The sequence below is a fragment of the Chaetura pelagica genome, unplaced genomic scaffold, assembly GCF_000747805.2.
Source record: "Chaetura pelagica isolate M959 unplaced genomic scaffold, ChaPel_1.0 scaffold486, whole genome shotgun sequence".
In the NCBI taxonomy this organism is placed as follows: domain Eukaryota; kingdom Metazoa; phylum Chordata; class Aves; order Apodiformes; family Apodidae; genus Chaetura; species Chaetura pelagica.
The window spans coordinates 91014-113994 of NW_009953658.1; the positions used below are offsets into that span (position 1 = coordinate 91014).

General features: G+C 44.1%; 1 protein-coding gene across 1 annotated transcript in view; it reads left to right on the top strand.

The window, feature by feature from the left end:
• Positions 1-4420: 4420 nt before the first annotated feature.
• GOLGB1 (golgin B1) overlaps positions 4421-22981 on the top strand; it is a 35849-nt gene continuing 17288 nt past the window's right edge. The window contains exons 1-14 of the mRNA XM_010000312.1: positions 4421-4510; positions 5107-5259; positions 5987-6139; positions 8352-8504; positions 10211-10333; positions 10769-10882; positions 11558-11966; positions 12626-12714; positions 13292-13388; positions 15329-15331; positions 19321-19385; positions 20190-20262; positions 20917-20984; positions 21839-22980. Of these exons, the coding sequence (XP_009998614.1) occupies positions 4421-4510; positions 5107-5259; positions 5987-6139; positions 8352-8504; positions 10211-10333; positions 10769-10882; positions 11558-11966; positions 12626-12714; positions 13292-13388; positions 15329-15331; positions 19321-19385; positions 20190-20262; positions 20917-20984; positions 21839-22980 (2732 nt within the window). The remainder of the gene's footprint in view (positions 4511-5106; positions 5260-5986; positions 6140-8351; positions 8505-10210; positions 10334-10768; positions 10883-11557; positions 11967-12625; positions 12715-13291; positions 13389-15328; positions 15332-19320; positions 19386-20189; positions 20263-20916; positions 20985-21838; position 22981) is intronic.

The following is a 22981-nucleotide window of genomic DNA, read 5'->3' on the forward strand; positions in this document are numbered from 1 at the left end:
CAACTCTCCAGCCTATCTAAGTCTCTCTGAATGGCAGCACAGCCTTCTGGTGTGTCAGCCACACCTCTCTGTTTAATGTAATCAGCAAACTTGCTGAGGGTACATTCTATACCCTCATCCAGGTCGTTGATGAAGATGTTGAACAACACCGGTCCCAGTACCGACCCCCGTGGGACTCCACTAGACACACACCTCCAACCAGACTCTGCCCCATTGGCTACAACTCTCTGACTCCTACCTTTCAACCAGTTCCTGATCCACCTCACTACCTGATCACCAAACCCATACTTGATCAACTTATCTACAAGGATGCTGTGGGAGACGGTGTCAAATGCTTTACATAGTCCTGGGTAACTGGCTGTCGGTGCCCTGTTTGAGCAGGAAGGCTGGACCAGGTGATCTCAGGGGGTTTCTTCTGACCTCACTCATTCTGTGATAAGATCCTTTCTGAGCCTCTTCTGTGTTGTCCTTCACCAAATTGGCTCCAAAAAGTTCACACCTCTCTTGTTCTGCGGAGCCCAGAGCTGTACACGGTACACCAGATGTGGCCTCACCAGTGCAGGATAGAGAGAAAGGATCGCCTTCCTCCTGGCAATGCTCCAGATGCAGCCCAGGATGTATGGCCTTTGCCATGAGGGTGAACTGATGGCTCATGGCCATCTTTTTGTCCCTATGACCCCCAGGTCCTCCTCTGCAGCGCTGCTGTCCAGCTGGCTGCCTCCAGCCTGTACTGGTGCCTGGGGTTGTACTTCCCCAGATGCAGGACTTGGCCTTTGTTGAACTTGCTCAGGCTCCTGTTGGCCCATTTCCCCAGCCTGTCCAGGTCCCTCCTGGATGGCAGCACACCCTCTGATGGAGTATCCGCATTTGAGGTCAGCTGTGAGCCAAGCCCAGCAAAGCATCTTAGTCTGTGTTCAGTAGCAGGTTAGTCATAGTATCATTGGGGTTTGAAGGGACCTCTGAAGGTCATCAAGTCCAACAAAAAAACAGGAATACCCAGGGCACATCACACAGGAACGCATCCAGATGGGTCTTGAAAGTCTCCAGAGAAGGAGACTCCACAACCTCTCTGGGCAGCCTGTTCCAGTGCTCTGTAAACCTCACAGTAAAGTTTTTCCTCATGTTGAGGTGGAACTTCCTGTGTTGTCACTTGGTGCCCGTTTTCCTTCATCCTATCACAGGGCATCACTGAAAAGAGACTGGCCCGTTCTTGACATCCACTCTTCAAATATTTGTAGACATTAACAAGGTCCCCTCTTAGTCTTCTCAAGAGTAAACAGCCCCAGGCTTTTCCTTGTATGACAGATGTTCTAGTCCCTTAATCATCCTTGTAGCCTCCATTGGACTCTTTCTAGCATCTCCCTGTCCCTCTTGAGCTGGGGAGCCCAGAACTGGACACAGTACTCCAGGTGTGGTCTCACGAGGGCAGAGCAGAGGGGGAGGAGAACCACAGGAGGCCACACTGTTCTTAACACATGCCAAGATACTAGTGGCTCTCTTGGCCATGAGGGCAAATTGCTGTCCCGTGGATAACTTGGCTGAAGAGACTAAGCTCATGCCACACAGCATGAGAGACCAGGGCATGTTTCTGCAAGAACAGGAGAAAACCTGTTTCCTGTACGGGGAAGAGTGTTTACTTTTTATCCTTGTTGCAAATGACTGACTCTGGCCCAAGTTGCCCAGGGAAGTTTTAGCTGCCCTATCCCTGGAATTGTTGAAGAGCAGGTTGGATGGAGCTTGGAGCACCCTGGATAATGGGAGGTGTCCCTGCCCATGGTAGAGGATGGAACTGGGTGAGCTTTAAGGTCCTTTGCAACCCATGCCAGTCTGGGATTCTATGAATCCCAAAGTGAACTGTGTGAGTTGAAGAATGGATGTAATTCTTTATTGTTGGATAAATTATTGTCCTTTTTTTTTTTTTTTTTTTTGCCTCTCTCAGTCAAGAGTCTTGTTTCATGTAACTTGTCTGTACCCAAGAGAGAAAAAGGAATGGCAGGAAGGAGCTGTGTATGACTGTTTTGCTTTGGAAACCTCTTTACTGCTGAATAAGCAGGCTTATGAACCTCCTGGTGCATAAAAAGGTTGATGTTCACATGCCCTTTCTGCTACTGATACTCTTAACATGTTTTGTGACATTTTTCAGTTCTGCAGAACCAGGTTGTTAGAAGGTGTGACTGCTGCACGAAAACAATGCTTTGCTGTTCTCTGTCAATATTTCCACACTTAAGGTGGTAATCCAGGAGCAAAGATTTAGTTACTAACATTAAGGAGGTCAGGAAGGAGTGGATCATTGTAGCCAGCTTTAGAAGCCTACTTCTAGCTAAATATTCCATTTGATTGAGATGATTGTTGTAATGTAAACTTAATCTTATGACTAATGTGAGTTTGTCTGGGTTCAGCTTGCACTGTTGGAGCTTCTTTTACGTTTGTACAAATTATTTTGTCATTTACAGGTATGGACAGAAGTATAGCTTTTCTGTTAAGAGATGTGTCAAGTGTCACGTGACCTTTCTTCATGGAATACTAGAATTATTTAGATCTTAAGGGATCTTATTGAATCACAGAGTGGTTAAGGCTGGAAGGGACCTTAAAGATCATTAGGTTCCAACCTCCTTGTCATGAGCAGGGACACCTCCCACTAGACCAGGTTGGTCCAATCCCCTTCCAGCCTGGCCTTGAGCACCTCCAAGGAGGGGGCAGTCACAGTTTCTCTGGGCAACCTGTTCCAGCACCTTACTACCCTCATGGTGAGGAATTTCTTCCTTATATCTAACCTAAATGTCCCCTCTTTCAGTTTAAAACCATTACCCCTTGTCCTATCACTACCCTCTCTGGTGAACTCTTGGGAAGTCATTTGGTCCTGCCCTCCTCTCCCAGCCCAGCTAACCTCAGAGTTAGATCAGGCTGCTGTGAGCCTGTTCCAGTATTTTTTTAGCATTTTCCCTATGCATTTTTTAAAAAAAAATTTAATCTTTGTTTTCGAATTGAAATTTCTTGTGCTGCAGCTTGTGTCTCCTGTCTCATATCCATCTGCTGTGCTCCTTGTAAGAAGCGTCTGGCTCTGTGTGTTGCTACCTCATAGGTGGTTCTAGGGAGGACAACAATTACATCCTCTCCTCACCTACTGTTCTCAAGGCTGGACAAGTCCAGCGTTCATTGCCTCTGCATGTGTCTTGTCATCCAACCCACAGTCATCCTGGGGGCTTTCTGCTGTACTTGCTTCAGTTTGTCCCTGATATTTTTGTGTATCAGGGAGCTTGAAAGTGGACAGTGTACTTCAAGTGCCGAATAGAAAGGAATAATTGGTTCCCTCAACCTGCTGGCTGCAGTCTTGCTCACACAACTTCATGTGGAGCTGACCACCTCTGCTGTGAGAGCACACCATGGACTCATATTGAGCTTATCTGCCAGCATCCCTGGATTGTCTTCTGCAACACAGTTTTATTGCCAGTGGTTCCTCAGCCTGTACTGCTGCATATGTTTGTTCCATCCCAGGTGTAAGGCTCTGGATTTGCCTTTTCTGAACTTCATGGTGTTTCTATCCATCTGTTTCCCTCGCCTATTGAGATCCTTGCGATTGGCAGCTGTATACTTTGGCTTAACTACCCATTAGAATTTGAAGAACTTATTGAAGTGAATTGCATCCTATTGTCTGGGTTAATAATGGAGAACTTAATCTGCTACTCTCTCCAAAATGGTAAATTATGTATTGCTGGCTGGTACTGCTGCATTTTTCTAATTCTTCACCTCCACTTGCTGGATCATTTTGGCTCCTGAATTTCAAGGAAAGGAAAGAAGGTATGCTAAGCAACAGCCCAGGAATATGTGCCTTCTCCAGACTATTCCCCTATGTTGAGGCCCTGTCCTGTCACGTATGTGACATGCAAAGGTCTCAATATCTCTCTAATGCAACACTTGTTCTGCTTATAAAATGTCTCGGCTGAGTTCACCATTCCCACTACTTACTACCAAAAAGCTTTTATGTATTTACAGGGAATATTTGGCCTGTGAAGAAGTGACTTCTTTTAAGAAACACTTACTCATCTTTTGAGTAAGTGGAACAGATCATGGTTCTGTAATGTCAATTTAAGAAAGATCAGGAATGAACTATGAGGGTTACTTGAAATCTCATATAAAAATGTATTTTTCAGTCATACATGTAGAGGGGTGAAGTTATCTTAATGTGTCTTACCAGCACATCCTCTGCTTTTATATTCAGAGAGTCTGGCTGCTTTCATTAGTATGATAATGTCTTTATTCCTGGGGTTTTACTTTGACTTTTCTCTCGTGTCAGTGAAGAGTGATTCCCTGTATGCCTGGTCCCTTCGGTCACGTTACAGATCAGAATCAACATATGCTTATTCTTCTTGGCAGGTTTGCCTCTGTAACTTCATTCTGACTGTTTTGTTTTAGGCTGGAGATGCTGAGCCGTTTGTCAGGTTTAGCAAGCACTGTTCTACAGGAGCTGTCAGGTGATGATGGAGATGCAGTTTCTGAACCCTCTATGGCTGTAAGTACAGTGTTACCTGAAGACTTTCAGATCTTATTGAGAGTTAGTTTGGGGAGTGCAAATCACTTGACAACAGTGAGAACTTCCCTGCTTCATTCACTAGCCTGAGCTGTTCTTCACTTTGCTTCTCCCATGTTCCTGACCTCTTAAGTCAGCACTTATTGTGGGGTAGACCATAATCTCCTTAGATTCCACATCTCAAGGTGATCCTAGAAAACAAGCTATAATTCAAGTGAAGAAATACTTTTAAGAGTACTAATGATTCTGTGTAGCAGAAAGGGGAGCTCTGCATGTTTGGGTGATGGTGGAAGGCTTGATCTGTATGTTGTGCTTTGGTACTTGAGGCAGGGGACTGTGTGTGAGTGGCAGTTTCTCCAGGGTCACTTATTTCAGATTTGCTGGTGGTGTGTTCAGCAAAGCTGTTTGTCTTCTGTATTTGTTCATGGGTATCCTGAGTGTTCCTCCTGGGTTCACCACACTCGTAGGCTGCACGAAATGCTTGTGAGGAGCAGAGTGGAGCTGAAGGTATCATGTGGGGGCTGTGCAGTAGTCTGTTGAGACTTCTTTCCTCCAGAACACTTGTTTCATTTTTTCAGGCACAAGCTTTAGAGCCAAAAGCAGAAAGCATGGAGGAGGTACCTGAGGAGCTATTGGAGCGTCTGGCCCAAACAGAAAAACTAGTTGTTCAGCTGAAGGATTTGGTCCGAGAAAAGGATGCCCTACTCCAGCAAAAAGAAGCTATACTCAAGGTATCATTCCTTTCACTGGGGACCTGGGAGCAAGAGTAAAATGCTGCTTCATCTTCCTGTGCAAGCCAGTCTCTGGTTTCTTTTGAATATTTGAGATACCTGCTCTACTAAATACATCAATTCCAGACAATTACAGGAATCCAGAGAATGGACCCTAACCCAAGAGATGTAGGACAGTTTCTGTTCATTTGGCTTAGGGGTAATTCCTTCTGGAGTAGATAAGTTACATCCAAGTTACATAGCATTTTGCCTTGGAGCTCCTCAAGGCCTGTGCAGATCCCTGGTGGCTCTAATAAATATTTTTTGTGTGAGGCTTTTCTTTTCCCACTTCAGAGTGTTTGAGACAAAGAGGAGGCTGTGCTGCATTCACCCAGCAGGCCAGTCTCATATACGCTGGGGCATGACCCGAGCAGAAGTGCAGTTACCTGAGACAGCGTTGAGGGACTAGGTATAGTAGAGGAAGGCAAACTGAGTTTGTAGTAACTGTTAAGAGAAGTGCCCTGAGTACTCTCCCTTGACAAGGAAGTCATAGAGCAGAAGCTATTTTCTGTGTATAGTGTTTGAGTGTATTTGTTTTCTGCATGTGTTTTAATTAGCACTGTTACTGGGGAGGCAGCTTTGGACAAAGAGCAGCAGACTGACAAATGAAGTAACGTTTTCAAGTGGTGCTTTCAGGGTGGTAGCACTGGCAGTTCAAGTGCCATCACTTTGTGTCCTCCTTTCACAGGAAGAGCGAGAGGCTGCAGATGCCAAGCTGACGAAGCTGAAACTTCAGGCCAAAGCCAGGCTGGCCGCTCTGAACAAACGCATTGAGGAGCTGACAGAGAAGGGATCACCGTTGCCTGCACAGACCTCATCAGAAGAGCAAGTGTACCCCAAGGTTGGGAGAACAGGGCTGCTAAAAGATGTTAGCCTCTACTGATAACTGGTGCCACCCTGCAGTGTAGGTCCCAGTGAGCAAGCAGGTCCCATTGCTCTTGTTAGCAGGGCACTGACAGCAGGGATGTCTCTGCTAGAGGAGGCTGGTCTGTCCAGCTTTCTTGTGCTGCAGATGCCCTTGGAGTGCACAACCTGATCTCCAGAGCATGGGTCAGTTTCACAGTGCACACCCTCAGTAATCTGTTGTAGCCAAGTTCTTTCCTGCAGAAATCCCATGTCTGTCTGAGCTGTGAGTTTCAAAATGTTATTTGTCATATGAGTACAGGAAAGGAGCGGGAAGGTTGGCTGAAATACAACAACAAGGAGGTAAGAGGTCATTAAAATTGAAAGGGAGTAACTTTCTCCAGGTAGATGCTGTCTTGAGTAGTGGTAATATTTCCTGTACAGATACCCTGTCATTTGAAGATGAAAAATTAAGGTTAGGGTTGCATGTTGGGCTGAGGTGTTGAATATTAGTGGTTCCTTTTGGAAATCATGAGGGGTAAATATAGCAAAGGGCTTTTTTTCCTCTCCATGGTGGGGGCTCCATGGGAAGACTATTTAAAATACCTAATTGGTACTGTTACTTTCTTGGCTTTTAACAGAGTACCTCATTTTCAGGAGAATGAAAATATCAAATTAGATGTTTCTATTAAGTAGTTGGTATCTATATACAGAAAAATTGAGGCTCCTCTTAAAATTATAAAGTGGATAAACACAAATTATGTACAGATACAAGAATTTATAAATTTTGGAAAATATGATATTTGAAAGCTCCAGCTCTGGGAACTTTGTGACTGTGCTCCTGTTCTTAATTGTGGTACTCCATGTGGTGGCCACTGTGCAAGGACTTTATCAGAAGCTTTTCCAAATCCGACTGTGAATATCAATCCTGAAAGCTAATCCCAAGTAAGCAAACTAATTCACCTGTCTTTGCCCCCTAACAACTGTTTTGCCCCAGACTTATAAATAATTTCTATCCATGGCTTCTTAAAGCTCCCTGCACTTCTGTTGTGTCTTTTTTCCCCCGTTCTACTTCTAGGCTGTAAGTGCAATTAAAGCTTTCCTTGTCTGTCTGTTCTACCTGCTTCTAAAGACCTTGTCTGTAGGTGACTCACTTTTTCAAGAACAGTAGCTTCTTACTTACTCTTATTACACTGGCTTGTAAGTCCTTCTAAAAGCCTTCCTAAATTTTTCACAATGGGTTTAAAGGACATAAATAATCTGTAGACTCCCTGTGTTATTGGTGGTCTTTGATCCAATATCTGTAACAAGGAAAAGGAAGGAGGTACAATTTGTATGTATTCAGACAAAAATCCCCAGCACTAAGTGCTTGAATAATTGAGAGTGAAGAATTTTTCTCCTTAGTGACAGGGTTGATGAGCTGGACCCAGCACAGGCCTGTGTTCAGTAGGGGTACCACGGTGATGTGGGGGAACGGGCTGCTGTGCAGGGTGCCTGTGAGAGGCAAGAGGAGAGAGCAGGTGTAGGGAGGTGGTATGTCTGAGGAGACCTGGCGTCAGCACCTGGTTTATGTGAAGTGTCTGAATTTAATCTTCATGCTTGTAAACAGACTCTTCTAGTACCTCAGAGCAGAATAGAACTGATGATTGTTTGCATGTTGTCTTTGCTTATTTCTAACACATTAATTGCTGGAAATACCTTTAGTCTAAAGAGATTTCCATGGGCATTTTCTGTAGTCTAGAATGTTTAATGCCTGCCCCTTTGTCATGTGGAGAATATTCTTCTATTGCTAATTAAAAAATGTTTAATTTCTGGTATTAGAGAAACCTGTGAAATTAAAAAGCCTGACAAACCAAGGTGGTAATATCGTAGATTATGTATTATAGTTTATTTGATAATATTATATACCTTAGTTTATATGGTAAGTCTAGATAATTAGCTGTTCCAAAGGGATTTGACACTTCCAAATTAAAAACATCATGTGCATATCTACACAGAAATAGGGAAAATAATTACTTAATGAGAAGAACTTCATTTGAAGAAACAAAGAAAATATGAAGTTAAGACGTTAAGAAATGTAGTAGAAATAAGCATCTGGTTAGGAGTAAAGAGTGCAGTAGCATTCTAATTTATTTTTTTTTAATAACTGGTAATGCTGATCAGTTTATTCTGTTTCTTTTCTTCCCACTTCTTTCCTCTTGTCATGTCAGAGTAACCAAAATACAAGTGAAGGGCACAGAGAGGAAGCCAAAGCACTAAGAGAGCAGCTCAGGGAGCGAGAGGAGACTGTTCAGGATCTGGAGGAACAGCTGGCTCTAGCCAAAGTGAATCTCAAAGATGCTGAAATCAAGTATGCAACACAGGTACATAAAAGATTTTCCATTCATCAGTGTATGTGCATGTGTCTGTGTTTCCCGCCCCCCCCCAGCACACTAGCATGGTAGGACAGTTCAGCTGGAAGGGACCTGCAGTGATCATCTAGTCCAACTGCCTGGGCACCTCAGGGCTGACCAAGAGTTACAGTGTGTTGTCAAGGGCATTGTCCAAATGCCTCTGAAACACTGACAGGCTTGAGGCATCAACCACCTCTCCAGGAAGCCTCTTCAAGTGTGTGCTCTCTTGGTAAAGAAATATTTACTAATGTCAATTCTGAACCTTCCCTGATGCAGCTTTGAACCATTCTTACATTTCTTGTCACTGGACAATTTGATTTGTGTTGTTCCTGAGGACTTGCTGCTGCTGGGGCATATGGCTAAATCCAGAAGCCTGACAGAGGCAAGGTTGTCAAAGCTCCATGACCACCAGTCCAGACAGTAGCATGACTGTATTGTGTTCCCACAGGCATGTGTATAACTCCTGTGTATGTGTACAGATGGCCAGACACAGAAATCAGACAGGCAGAAGCACCCAGCACATGGACTAGCATGGTAGGACAGTTCAGCTGGAAGGGACCTGCAGTGATCATCTAGTCCAACTGCCTGGGCACCTCAGGGCTGACCAAGAGTTACAGTGTGTTGTCAAGGGCATTGTCCAAATGCCTCTGAAACACTGACAGGCTTGAGGCATCAACCACCTCTCCAGGAAGCCTCTTCAAGTGTGTGCTCTCTTGGTAAAGAAATATTTACTAATGTCAATTCTGAACCTTCCCTGATGCAGCTTTGAACCATTCTTACATTTCTTGTCACTGGACAATTTGATTTGTGTTGTTCCTGAGGACTTGCTGCTGCTGGGGCATATGGCTAAATCCAGAAGCCTGACAGAGGCAAGGTTGTCAAAGCTCCATGACCACCAGTCCAGACAGTAGCATGACTGTATTGTGTTCCCACAGGCATGTGTATAACTCCTGTGTATGTGTACAGATGGCCAGACACAGAAATCAGACAGGCAGAAGCACCCAGCACATGGACACAATCACTGCCCACAGCCTCACCCTCTTCCCCCCTGTGGCAGCTCAGATGAGAGAGTAGTAAGAATATCTACAGAGGGATGGTGTGGATCTCGCCCACAGCTGAGCTTAGACACTCGGTCTGCCCAAAACTGGCCCTGGATGTCCCCAGTTGCTGGCATGTGGAGATGCAAAACCCTAGGGCCCACAGCTTCACTCCAGCTGCTCACACATCTGCACAGAGCTGGCTAGGACTCTCCTGGTTCCTCTCATAGCCATCCCCCCATGCTGGCTTTACTCAAATACACTAGTGTGTACACACACACACACACACGCTAGTGTGCACACACCACCACCACGCCTGACTAGGGCTTCCCTGCTCCCTTCAGTAGTCAACCCCTCTTGTCTTACCCTTGGAGATACAGGCACACACATATGCTGTGACCAAGGCTCTCATCTATTTGTAGATGAAATTCTGTGTTTTTTCTGGGATCTGAAATATTATCCATTAATATGTATTTATTAGTAGGATAAAATACCATTTGACCAAGGTGAAATAGAGGATTATCAAGCCGAAGGCCTCACCACATACATAATGTGTTGGTGCATGTTAAAAGCAAGCCTGCATGTCTATCAAGCTCATAACCTTTTTGACTTTTTTAATGTCGTGGATCATGATTTCAGCTGAGCTCCCTGCAGGAAGTGATTCAGGAGAAGGAAGCTCTCCTAGAAGAGCAGGTCCAACAGCACCAAACTGAATTGCTCAAGATAGTAACCAAGTCAGATCTGGATGTAGAGATGCAACAGGTATGTTTGAGAGCATAATCTTACGGGAGAAGAAAGGAAAAGCAATTTTGCTCGTCTAAGACACCCTGAGAGAGGAGTTCTCATCAAAGTAATTCAGAAGGGTTGAGGAGAAATGTGATTTGATTGTCTGGGGTTCTTGGGGTGCTAGTTTGGACTTTCAGAGTCCTAACTTAAATCCGGTGATTTGATATTGGTTGAAAAGAAAGAACAGGTAAAAATAAGTTTTAAATTATTGTGCTCCAGTTCCCTATTTGTGAAACAATGGTAAGCAATTCCTACTGCATCAGGGCTCCAGAATAAGTGTCAACAAAAATGAAGTTATTCAGGCTATTAAAGAAACTGTTATAAAAACCTGGTGTATGGATGAAGCCAGGAAATCTCCAGCCTTCTGATCTGAGCCTCCCAGGTACTGATGTAGTACTGTCTCTCTTGCAGAACATGTGCACACTTCAGAGGAAGCTGGAGGAGCGGGAGGCAGCTCTACTGGGACAAACTCAGGTGGTAGAATTGCTGCAGCAGGAGCTATGTGCTGCTGAACAGCAGAACCAGGTACCTTTGCTTCGCTTGTCGCTGTACTCTTGTGTAAGTGCTGGATGGGGGCTTTGTCGGTAGCTCAGGAGCTTATTTCTGGCATCAGGTTTCCGGCATGAAACAAGCATGGGGGGCTCCCTTAGGTCAGGCTTTGGAGCTGCAGATCTGTATGCACAGCTTATAGTAGGTATGGCCAAACAACGAGTAGGGATGCTAGATGCAGCCATCTCTAGTGACCCAGGCTCTAGGCAGGTGGACAGGGACGAAAGCTATCCATGCTCCACACTGCTGACTGATATATGCTAAGCCATCAAGCACACCATGCTTCACTTAAGACAGAAGTGCCTGGCACAGTGCTGCTGTAGTTACACAGTTTCTGGACTGCAGTGTCCAGGCAGATCAGAGCACTTTGTTGCGTCTTCTGAGAACTTGCTAGTACATTGCTAGACGTAGCTTCTGGAGTGGTATTGGCTCTCAGTCATTTTGGAGCGTGCAAAGAATGAGATTGACTCTGTGTTTATGGCTATATATACATGCACCTTTGAGGCAGGGTCTGGTATGCAGTCTCTCCTTTCTGCTACTTAGATATTTGAAAATTATTTAAAGGCAATTTTAAAACACAATTTCTGTGCTTCACTTTGGAAATGTAGTGAACTAGTTGAGAGTTAAGTTCATTTCCATATCTTTTTACAGACACTCCTAGCTCAGTGCCAGAAGATGGAAGTGGATCTAAGCACTCTGAGGGACGTGCTAGATGCAGAGAGACGAGAGTGTCAGAATGTCAGAGAGAAGATGGAGCTGGAACTAGCCGAGAGGAAGCTGTCTTCCCATCGCATGCAGGAGGAGGTGCAGTGTCTCTCCGAACAGCTGGAAGAGGCAAGAAGAGCACAAGCTGAATTAGAGATGAAGTATAAAGACCTGGAGCAGGAAAAAAGGCTGGAGGTGGAAGAGAAGGACCTGCAGATCAGTTGTCTTAAGGTGGCTGAGCAAGAGCTGCAGTCTAGGCACGCTGCCCTTGTAGCCGAGAACAACCAGCTGAAGTGGGGTGTTGACCGGCTGTTGGTGTCTGCTGAGAACAGTGCTACAGCACAGGAGCTACAGGGTGAGCAAGCAGAGCACTTTGCTGAAGCAGGTTCTCCAGAGCCTAAGGATCATTGGGTTGTGGGCTTTATTTTTATAAGAGCTCATAAAGAAGTCTTGGTGTAATGATTCCTAGTTGCCCAGGAACACGGCAGCTGTTGTTCTAAAGGTCAAACTAAAAGTCTCTCAGTGGGATCCCTCCTTCCTGTCTCTGGCAGTGACCAAAGCCAGCTGCAAGAGGAGGAGCATAAGACCAGGGCAGCATATATGGTGCTTTCCCTGTGTACTGTCCTAGCCTATTATCTTTTGAGTCTTATGGATTTCTTGAGCCGGATATATTTTTTTAATTAATATTAATAATTTATTGGATTTTTCCATCAACTTATCTTTTTACATGTGCCACAATTTTCAGAGGTGGAATATATACTGAAATTATAAGTAAAACAACCAAGGAAAGCAAACTGGGCCATTTTCTCTATAGGCTTGTAATAGTGCTAATAACATCCATCTTGCCACAAGCTATTATTTCAAACTTACTTTCTTCCAGCTCCTTTACAGCCTAAAACTGAAGCAGTGACTGAGAGATAAGGGATCTGATGTACTATTGTGCACATGTGTAAACTGGATATAGTTCAGCAAAGAAGGCAATAACACTTTAATTTCCCTTTTTCCCTCCATTAGATGAACTACAGAAATCTGAAGAATTTATCTGCTGTCAGAATGAGCAGAAATGCCAGTCAGTAATGCAGGTCTCTGAATCGAAGAATCAGGTATGATCTTTTCACATGAGTCTCCTGAAATTTCCCCATATGTTAAGGAACTGAAACCAAATGAAATGTTTGGAATTCCTTTTTTGGTGATGTATTGCTTGAGAAAGGCTATTATGGGTTCTCTCAGCTCATGGGCAGATGTTATGACTATGGAAGCATGGGAAGAAATAGTCAATTTGCATAATGTAAAAGCTGCCAGTTGATTTGATAAAAGGTTAACTGGAAGATCAAAGCCAGGCTTTTTTGAGTGATGTCCAGTGATAGGACAAGGGACAATGGGTGCAAACTGGAACACTGGAGGTTCCCCATAAACATCAGAAAAAACTTCTTTACTGTGAGAGTGACAGAGCCCTGGGACAGGCTGCCCAGTGAGGTTGTGGAGTCTCCTTCTCTGGAGACATTCAAACCCACCTGGACACGTTCCTGTGTGATGTGCTCTGGGTGATCCTGCTCTGGCAGGGCGGTTGGACTAGATGATCTCTAGAGGTCCCTTCCAACACCTAAGATTCTGTGATTCTGTAATGTGTGTATATAAACTGTACCAGAATTTCTCCTCTCCATCCTATGGTTTGAATAGGATGAAACAACTTCACAGGAAAAAACAACAGATCAGGAAGATCAGAATGGGAGTTCACTTCTACCCACAGAAATCTTGGAAAGACAGAACACTGAAGGTATTATGATCATCTTATCTATTTTAATATTCTTTAAATATTTAAGAATTTTTTTCACCTTTTAAAAATAATAAACATTTCCATGGTTACATCTCATTATGCTTTTGTTGACAGCATCTTCAAATATACAGGTTTTTTCAGTGGTTAAAGCAGAATTTAATTCTAAAGGGAAAAGGAGCTGTTTGAATCTCAGACAATGAACAGACTGACAGAAGCAAATCAAATACCTGGCATTATTAAGAAGACTGGGCTGTGCATCACAGGCCAGCCTGCGTGGTGTTGTCTTCAAGCAATGTTGGTGTTTGGGCCATGAGGTGGCCTTGCACTTGGCTCTGTTGAACTTTATGGGGACTTCACAAACCCACTCCTCAAGCTTTTCATGGTCCTTCTGGATGGTATCCCATCCATCTAGTGAACCAACTGCATCCCTCAGCTTGGTGTTGTCTTCAGGCTTGCTAGGTTGCACTCAATCCCACCGTCTGTGGGACACCACTCATTACTGGTTTTTCACTTGGGGGCACTGAGCCATTGACTGTAGCTCTTTGCACACAACCTTACAGCCAGTTCCTGATCCATCTAACAGTCCATCCATCAAACCCTTAGCTCAGTAATTCAGTGGCCAGAGTGTTGGGAGGGGCCATATGAAAGGCTTTACAGAAGTTCAGCTTTTAATCTGATATCATGCTCTGAGGTAAGATTGAGTGTATCCAAAATGTATCTTGTTGGTTTTCATCAGCTTTCTTAAAAGGCATGTCCTTCCTACATTGAAAGGAATTGCACTTAAAGAAATGCTGTGACTTTTAGAGCTTCACTGTCATGTGTCTTTAAAGGTCTTTTCCAATGCATGTTTACATGCATGTTTGCTTCAAAACAAGCTTCTTTGTTGTAATTCTGTTTCCAGTAGGTGTGATGAACATATATGGTTAATGACATCTTTTTAACATTTTAAACACAGGGAGATATAATTTCTTCTAAAGAAACACCAAAAGATTAAATGGAAACTTGTAAAACAATCTTCATCTTTCATACCTCCTCTGTATATTCTAAATATTTTGTTACTCCTATTATAGGATAACAAGGCGATCAATCTCAATTAGGATGGATTTATGAAAGGCAGGTCCTGTTTGTCTAACCTGATCCCCTTCTATGACAAGGTGACCTGCTTAGTGGATGAGGGAAAGGCTGTGGATGTTGTCTACTAGACTTCAGCTAAGCCCTTGACACCATTTCACACAGCATCTCCTGGAGAAACTGACTGCTCATGACTTGGAGAGGCGTAGTCTTTGCTGGGTAAAATCTGTCTGGATGGCTGGGCCATCCTAGTTGTGGAGATAGTTCAGTCCAGCTGGTGTCCAGTCACCACTGGTGTTACCCAGGGCTCAGTACTGGGGACAGTTCTCTTTAATATCTTCATCAGTGATGGATGAGGGGATTGAGTGCACCCTTGGTAAGTTTGTGGATGATGCTGAGCTGGGTGGGAGCGTTGATCTGCTTGAGGGCAGGAAGGCTCTGCAGAGGGACCTGGACAGGCTGGATATGTGAGCCAAGGCCAATTGTTTGAGGTTCAACAAGGCCAAGTGCTGAGACCTGCACTTGGGACACAACAACCAGCAGTGTGCCCAGGTGGCCAAGGCCACCTGCATCCTGGCTTGTGTCAGCACTGGGGTGGCCAGCAGGAGCAGAGCAGGGATCACCCCCCTGTGCTGGGCAAAGGGAAGAGGACACCTCAAATCCTGGGGTCAGGGCTGGGCCCCTCAGGACAAGAAGGACATGGAGGGGCTGGAGCATGTCCAGGGAAGGGCCACAGAGCTGGGGAAGGGGCTGGAGCAGAAGGAGAAGGGGCTGGAGAACTTGTGAGGAGCAGCTGAGGGAGCTGGGGGTGTTGAGCCTGGAGCAAAGGAGGCTGAGGGGAGACCTTCTGGCTCTGCAGCTGCTGAGAGGAGGTTGGAGCCAGGGGGGTCGGGCTCTGCTCCCCAGGAACAAGGGACAGGACAAGAGGGAACGGCCTCAAGTTGTGCCAGGGGAGGTTGAGGTTGGATCTTGGGAACAATTCCTTCCTGGCAAGGGTTGTCAGGGCCTGGCCCAGGCTGCCCAGGGCAGGGGTGGACTCCCCATCCCTGGAGGGCTTTCCAAGCCCTGGAGATGTGGTGCTGAGGGACACGGGTCAGTCGTGGCCTTGGCAGGGGTGGAGGGATGGTTGGACTTCATGATCTTAAAGGTCTTTTCCAACCAAAATTATTCTATGACTTTCTGACGTCTCACTCATATTTAAAGTGTGAAGCCTAAAACTGCTCACAGGGCTCAAGTCCTAACTAGTAGAATGAAATACAAATATTTGTACCATTTCTGGTTATTTTCAAACAGACCTCAACAAATGCTTCCAAACTTCTTAACTATAATTTTCCAAAATATAAACACTTTTAAAATCCTTGTACAATCTTTTAATTTTAGTCGGCTTAGCAGTACATTATATCAGTGTATCTGTTGCTCTCTTTACTAGTCACATGGATTCCTTAAACTTTTCTTGAAGCAGCTGTTTGAGTGATTGTCTCTTCTCCTGCTACATAAGAGACCACTGAATTTACTTTTTTCTGCTTTCCCCAAATAGACAAGAATTAGGTCAACATTTGGACTTGATGATCTTAAGGGTCTTTTCCAACCTAAATGATTCTATGATTCTGTCATCTTCAGGAAGAGCCTGTGAAGTTCAGCCAGCTTCAAAGAAAGCAAACATCTGGATTGAGAGCTGGAGATGCTTTTGGGTCTCACCGTTGGTAATTTGATGATAGATACAAGGCATTCCCTTGTTCACTTAGTGGAAGAAAAGTTGTGGAAAGACTATAGTCTTTCCATAGTATGATATGACTATTGTATGGCATGAACGGATAGAGGAAAGCCATTATCACAGAAACCAGGCAGACTTTCCAGGGGCTAGAATTCAGAAAAACAATTCCCCAGACCCTCCTCAAAATACATAATATTTTTAACTTAGGAAGTACCATTTTGTATAGTGAGCTGTATATAGCACAGAGTTTGTAAAGCCACAAAATAAAACCTTACACCATGAGTTAATGCTGTGTCCCCTCTGCATGCCCAGAATTGAAAGTACAGAAGTTCTTATCCCTACCAGCACTGTTGAACTTGGCACTAAATTTTACTTCGCATATAAATTAACATAAGTTTCATATCATCATTGATAGTTATATGTTTACAAAAATGGGGCTTGTTTTTTAGTGCTTCTAACTTGCTGTGTCTGGGGAACATAGACATACTGTATAAGTTGGTTTACTGGATTTTATACTTAAAAGTTGAGGCATCATCTCCAATAGAATTAACTGGAACTGAGATGAATCACAGAACAATTTATGTTGGAAGGGATCAAAGGTGAATTTTAGTCCTTCCTCCTAGAACAGGAACACCTGTGAGGTCAGACCGGGTTGCTCAAGCCTTTATCTCAGTAAGGTCTTGAAAACCTCCAGTGATGGTGGCTGCACAACCTCCCTGGGCAGCCCATTATGACACTTGAAAAAGGGTGAAAAATCCTTTTCCCCCAGCCTCTTCTCACAGGGGAAGTGCCCTGCACTGTCCAGCAGAAGAGGATAATATCTTTGATCTTTCTGCTGGCTGGACAGCTCTTCATACAGTCTAGGATGCTGTTAACCTTGCTTGCTGCCAGGTGCACTTGCTGGGTGATGTTTAGCCTAATGTCCAGCAGATCTTCTTCATGCTTTTCTTGCTGAGCTGGTCCCCAGCCTGAATTCCTGGGGATGGGTCTTTGTGTTTACTTGTTGAATTTAATGAGGTTCCAGCTGCCCCGTTCTTCTAGCCTGGCTAGTTCCTGTAAATGGCAGCTCTGGCAGTGAGGTTGTCAGCTGCTTCCCCCAAGGTTTTTTTTCTCCAAACCTGAGTGTGTTCTCAGCCACCTCCAGGTCACAGATAAAGATGTTAAACAGGAGAAGTTACAGGTAGACCTCTGTGGTGTTCCACTCTACTCCCCTCCAGATGAAGCTGTTCACCACCAGTCTCTGAGACAGATCAACAAACTGGTTTTTTTTTGTGTGTGTAGAGTCCAGAGCATGGCTTCTTAATTTTGATAGAAAAATACTGTGTGAAACTCTGGCAAAAGCCTTGTTAAAGTCAAGGTAAATGCTCTGTGCTTCTCTCATAAACAAATTGATACAAGGCAATCAGGAGTACAAATCTGATTTCACCTTGGTAAATCATAGAATCATAGACTGGTTTGGGTGGGAAGGGACCTTAAAAATCATCTACACCAAATCTCATTCACTTCCCACCTTTTCATTTTTGAATCTGTGATTTTAGGCTCTGGGTTTGCCTCAACATGTCTCTGAATTGCCTATTTCCTTTTCTGTCTCCCTGATATTGCTCAGCCTTCTTACCATGTCCTGCAGTTCAACAACCTGCTGCAGAAGGTCCTCAACCTGTGCACAACTTTTACAGGCAGGATTGTCCCCAGCCCCTGCCCCATGGGAGAGGACCCACAACCTGTGATTTACCCTTTGTCTTTCTTCAGTCATAGTGGGCCTTCCTCAATTTCCATAACCTTTCAGTGATGATATTGTCCTTGCAAGGACACTGGCCAGCTTTCTCACCACCCTTGAATGCAAGACAACCCTTCTGTTCTCATTAATTGTATCACTCAGTTTTTTGGAAGAAGTCCCCAGCTCCTCAGGACAGTGGGTTGGAAAACTTTGTTGGTGAAGACAAAGGTGCGGAGTATCCTAGCATTACCTGTGTGCACTGTCACTAACCACTAAATGGACTCTCTCCAGCATGTCCATGTCTCTCTTTAACTCAGGAGCCCAGAGCTGGACACAGTACTCCGGGTATGGCCTCACCAGTGCTGAGCAGTAATGCTTTGTCCCCTGGATAGCATTCTCCTCCTTTGTGGCAGGGGCACATTGCTGACTCCCAGTTAGGACCACCGGCGCCTTTTCTGCAAAGATGCTTTCCAGCTGGGTGGTGCACAGCATGAACTGGTGCTATGGAGTTGTTCCTCACCAGGTGGAGGACTTTGCACTATCCCTTGTTAGACTTCATGAGGTTCCTGTCAGCCCATTTCTCCAGCCTGTGCAGGTCCCCCTGGGAGGCAGCACAACCCTCTGGTGGATCAGCAGCTTCTCCCAGTTTGTGTAATCAGCAGCTTGCTGAGGTGCAACCTCCCCATCATCCAGATCATCAACGAACATGCTGAACAGGATTGGACCCAGTATTCACACCTGGGCTACATGGCTGAGTTACTGGCCTCCAACTAGACTTCATGACACTGATCACTGCCTGCTTGGCTGGCCATTCAGCCCATTTTTCAGTCCACCTCATGTCAGCTTGTCCAGCCTGTATGTGAGCAGCTTTTATGGGAGACAGGGCCAAAAGCCTGAAGGCCTCAATGATATTCCCTGCTCCCCTCACCCCCTAGGGCACGCCTTTCATCACATACAGTGACATACCTAAGATAAATGGTGCTGACATGCCAGTTTACAGAAATATGTGTAAAAACATCCTGAGGCAAACAGAAGCTGAATTCTTATACCAATCTTGACTTGGATCATGGCCTTTGTGTGTTTTATTCCTTTCTAATTTTACGAGCTTTTCATTTCATTTTTATCCAAATGAGATTTGAAGCATTTTGCTACAATATCTCTTTCTCGTCCTTTATAAAAAGGTTTCTTGAAAACCTATTATCTGTCCTTTAATTTTAGTCTTATAATGACTGTTCTTTTCTAGAAGGTACTTAGAACAGCACAGTGTTTTGGTAGTTTGCCTTTAATAAAGCCCCCAAAACACATTATCCAATGACAGTATCACATACCTCCACTGCATAAGTGTTATTAACAGCCATGTGCCCTGTTCTCTAAAGCTCCTGCAAGAATATCCCCATTACTCTAAGCCAGATTTTGTGTCTCTGTTTCAGAAATCCCACACTTGCAACTTGTTCTCCAGGAAGAAGCTGTGATGGTCACAGAAAATGCAAAGCAGGTAAAGAATGATTAAGCAGCTAAAATAAGCTAAAACTAAAATAGGTCAAGGACCAGCCTTTAAACAGCTAAGCTGTTATGGCCTTTTTTAACAATCCGCTTTGGAAGGTTATTATTAACTGGATTAATAATGAAAGACAGAAATAGCTTCCAAATACTACTTGTATTGTGAATACAGATGGTATTTCCCTTTCCTGTCTGTGTGGCATTCTTGTGTCCTTCATCCACCCAATCCATATCTGTGCTATTTTCTGCCTCATGGGAGTCCCTGGAGCTTGCAAAGGCAAAGTACTCTAGACTTTGGGGCTGAAGATTCCCCATGACTGTGTGGTCTGTTAGTGCCCTGTACTTACGTTCCAGGTAGTTACAGCAAATGTGAATTCTGAACACTTAATTTTGTTTTCAGTCTTTCCAGTGTTGGGTTGGGCTTTTTCCTTGCTTTTTGGGGGGTAGGAGAGAGTAGTGTTTTTTAGAGACACTTCACTTAGTTTTAACTCCTAGTCCCTGTACTCTGATTCATACCTTTTCCCATAGAAATAGGACTAATGGTGCCAAGACAACATATGTTGGGAACTAGCCAGAAGTATTGCAATTCACATTAGGTGCATGTTAACTTACAAGTGGACTTTTCAGAATGAATAAATTAGTAGATCAATTAGTTTATTTCTATTATACATCAAAGTTTTGTCTAAAGTTGAGACTGACAGTTTTACTTACAGCTTGGCAGAGCAGCAGGCAGCTATGATAGCTGTCTTCTAATGCAGAGATCGTGGCTCAGAGTTAAGTATTTTTCTTTCACCGATAGAATAAGAATGTTGGACCTGAGGTGAAAGGCTTGCAGACTCCGGAAGCTCCAGAAGCTCCAGTCTCATCTACAGGTAAGTACACAGAATAAGGTATGTGACAAGAAAGCTGTAGAAATTTGAGCGGTTTCAGAGAGAAATCTACAGTGATTTGGAAAGAGGAGCTTTGAAGTCAGAATCTAACAATGAACAGGAGATAGAAAAGATGCACATGAGGTAGAAGAGAACATTTTAGTGTGGGTGGATAGGATATGTTGGAAGAGTAGAAAGAAGTGGTTCCTAAGAAAAGAAGGGAGAAAAGCTTGAAGAAGAGTGTAGATGCAAAAGCTGGTGTGTAAGATACAGAAGAGAATTAAGATCAAGAATTGGGTTCCTTTCTGCAAGCTAGGAAGTTTCTTTTTGAGTTGGGAATTACCACCACCACCGTCTGCCTCCAATTTATTGAAAAAAACCCAAGAAAACCGAAACACACAAAAACCCCAACCTCTTACCTAGTTCAGTTGCCTTTTTGCCTCTTCATTCTTCTGCAGAGATTAGTGCAGACACAGGCCATGCCAGCATGCAGCAGCTGCAGGGGACTTTGCAGGCACAGAGCTATTGGGGCTGTCTGGGTGCAATGCAGATGGAAACTAGAGAAGCTCCACTCCCAAATATTGTCTCTCCACTTACCTGCTGACTTTGCCTGTAACTCATTATGCTGATGATGACAAGTGTACCTTTTATCACTAGGTGTGTCAGGAGAGCTGGTGAATTCTGAAGTGCAAAAGCCTTTTGATGACACTTTGGTGCTCTCTGAGGTACAACTTTAGTCCAGAACTTTTCTTCCTCTCAGTATTCTATGCATCTGTGGATATGAAAGCTTTAATTTAGTTTAAAAGCCCCAAAGAGTTGTTTGTGTTTTTTTTTTAACATCCCATGACTTAGTGGTTATTGCAACACCACAAGAAGCTTTAAGAGCTGGTGGTTCCTGCAGCACTTCCCAGCAGATTGTTCCTGCTCTCACACTGACCAACAGGGAGCCTGTACAGCACACAATGCTGACTTACTGCTGGGCTGCTGATCCATGCTTTCTGGGAAGGATTTGTGACTGCTTTTCTTCTGTTACCCGGTTTTGGAGATGGGAGGAAACCTTAAGGTAGTTATTTGGAAAAAGCCAAGCACTTTGGTCCAGATGCTCTGTCTGGTGCTTTCACTTTGGACACAGACAGGGATAACGGCTTCTGCACTGTTCCTTGCCATGTTAAATGGGCATATAGAACAGATGACAAAACCTGCTCATGCAGAGACTATGGATAGGATATCAGGAGAATGTGGCTGGATAAATACACTGGAGGGCTTGTGAGACTCACAGGAGAACTGCAACACTTAAGAATCATACTGTCATGTAATCAAGAGGGAATGGGAAGTAAAGGAATAGGAAGTTACATTGATGGTGTAATCCTGAAGCCAGAATCTCTTATGCTGCAACTTCAGAAACTGAAATGGAACAGGTATAACCCAAGGAGTCCTCCTGTTCTTAGTGGGGTCACTATTGCAATAGCCAGCTCAAGAAAGGGTATCTTTAAACTACAAAATGTGGAAAGCAGATAGCTCTGAAAGTGACCCTTTCATAGGATTCAAAGGAAGACTGAAACCTATTCTTTCCTTCTAGGTAAGAACAGGTGGCTTTCCCAATGGAAGCAAGCAGCTTGCTGAGGAAAATTGTCCACCTGAAATTCTAGCATATTTTGCTGCAAAGAAACAAAAAGAGTTGTCAGTTTTGCTGCTGGAACTGAAAGAAGCCCAGGAAGAAATAACTTTTCTGAAAAGTCAGCTCCAGGGCCCAAACAGCCAAACAGGTAACCAAGCAGGAGAAGCAGCTAACCAGCTGGAAGATGGTTACCAGATACAGTTTCTGGAAAGGGAAGAGCAGAAGGCTTCAAATACACAAAACGAGTTGGACAGTAGCTCACTACTGAAAGAAACCAGAATGGAGCAAATTTGTGTGCTTCAAGAAAACAAAATCAGTCTTCAAGTTCCCCAGGGGAGTACTGTCCCCTGCAGAGGGGAGATGGAGGCAATGCAAGAAGTCTCTACAGCAGATCCAGAGCCTGGCACCTCTCAATCTCAAGAACTGATAAAGTTACAAAACCAAATTACAGAACTGCAAATAATTCTGCAGCAATCACAAGAGACCTATCAGAAAGATCTAGGAGAAAAAGGTGCTGAAATAGATAGGCTAAACCAGTTGGCTGAGGAATATAGAAAAAAAATAGAGGATTCTGACAGTGCACTTTGTATTTTGACTGAAGAACGAGATCAGCTCCTGTGTCAGATGAAGGAACTTTCTACCATAACAGAACTGAAAGAGCAGGTGAAGCAACTTGAGGAAAATCTAGCTCTTTCAGAAAAGCAGAGACTGTCAGACAATGAAAGCAGTCTTCTGAGAGAACAAATCCAGAGCCTTAAAAATGAATTTAAATCCAAGGAGATAAAAATTGAAGCTTTGCAAAAGGACTTGGATGAAGCACAATTTCAGCTTTCTGACCAGGACATGCAACTAAAAGATCTGAGAAGCCAGATCGAGAATAAGGAATGTGAAGTGCTTGATCTAGAACAACTTTTGAAGAAGAACACAGTTGAGATAGAAGAGCTTTCCCAGACCTTAGCCTCAAAGAAATGTGAAGCAGCAAGCCTGGAACAGCTTGTTGCGGAACACAACAGGTCTATAGAGACCCTGCAACAAACCCTGCTGGAGAAAGACCAACAGATGACAGAGATCAGTGTCAGCATGTCTGAGAAGCTGGTCCTGCTG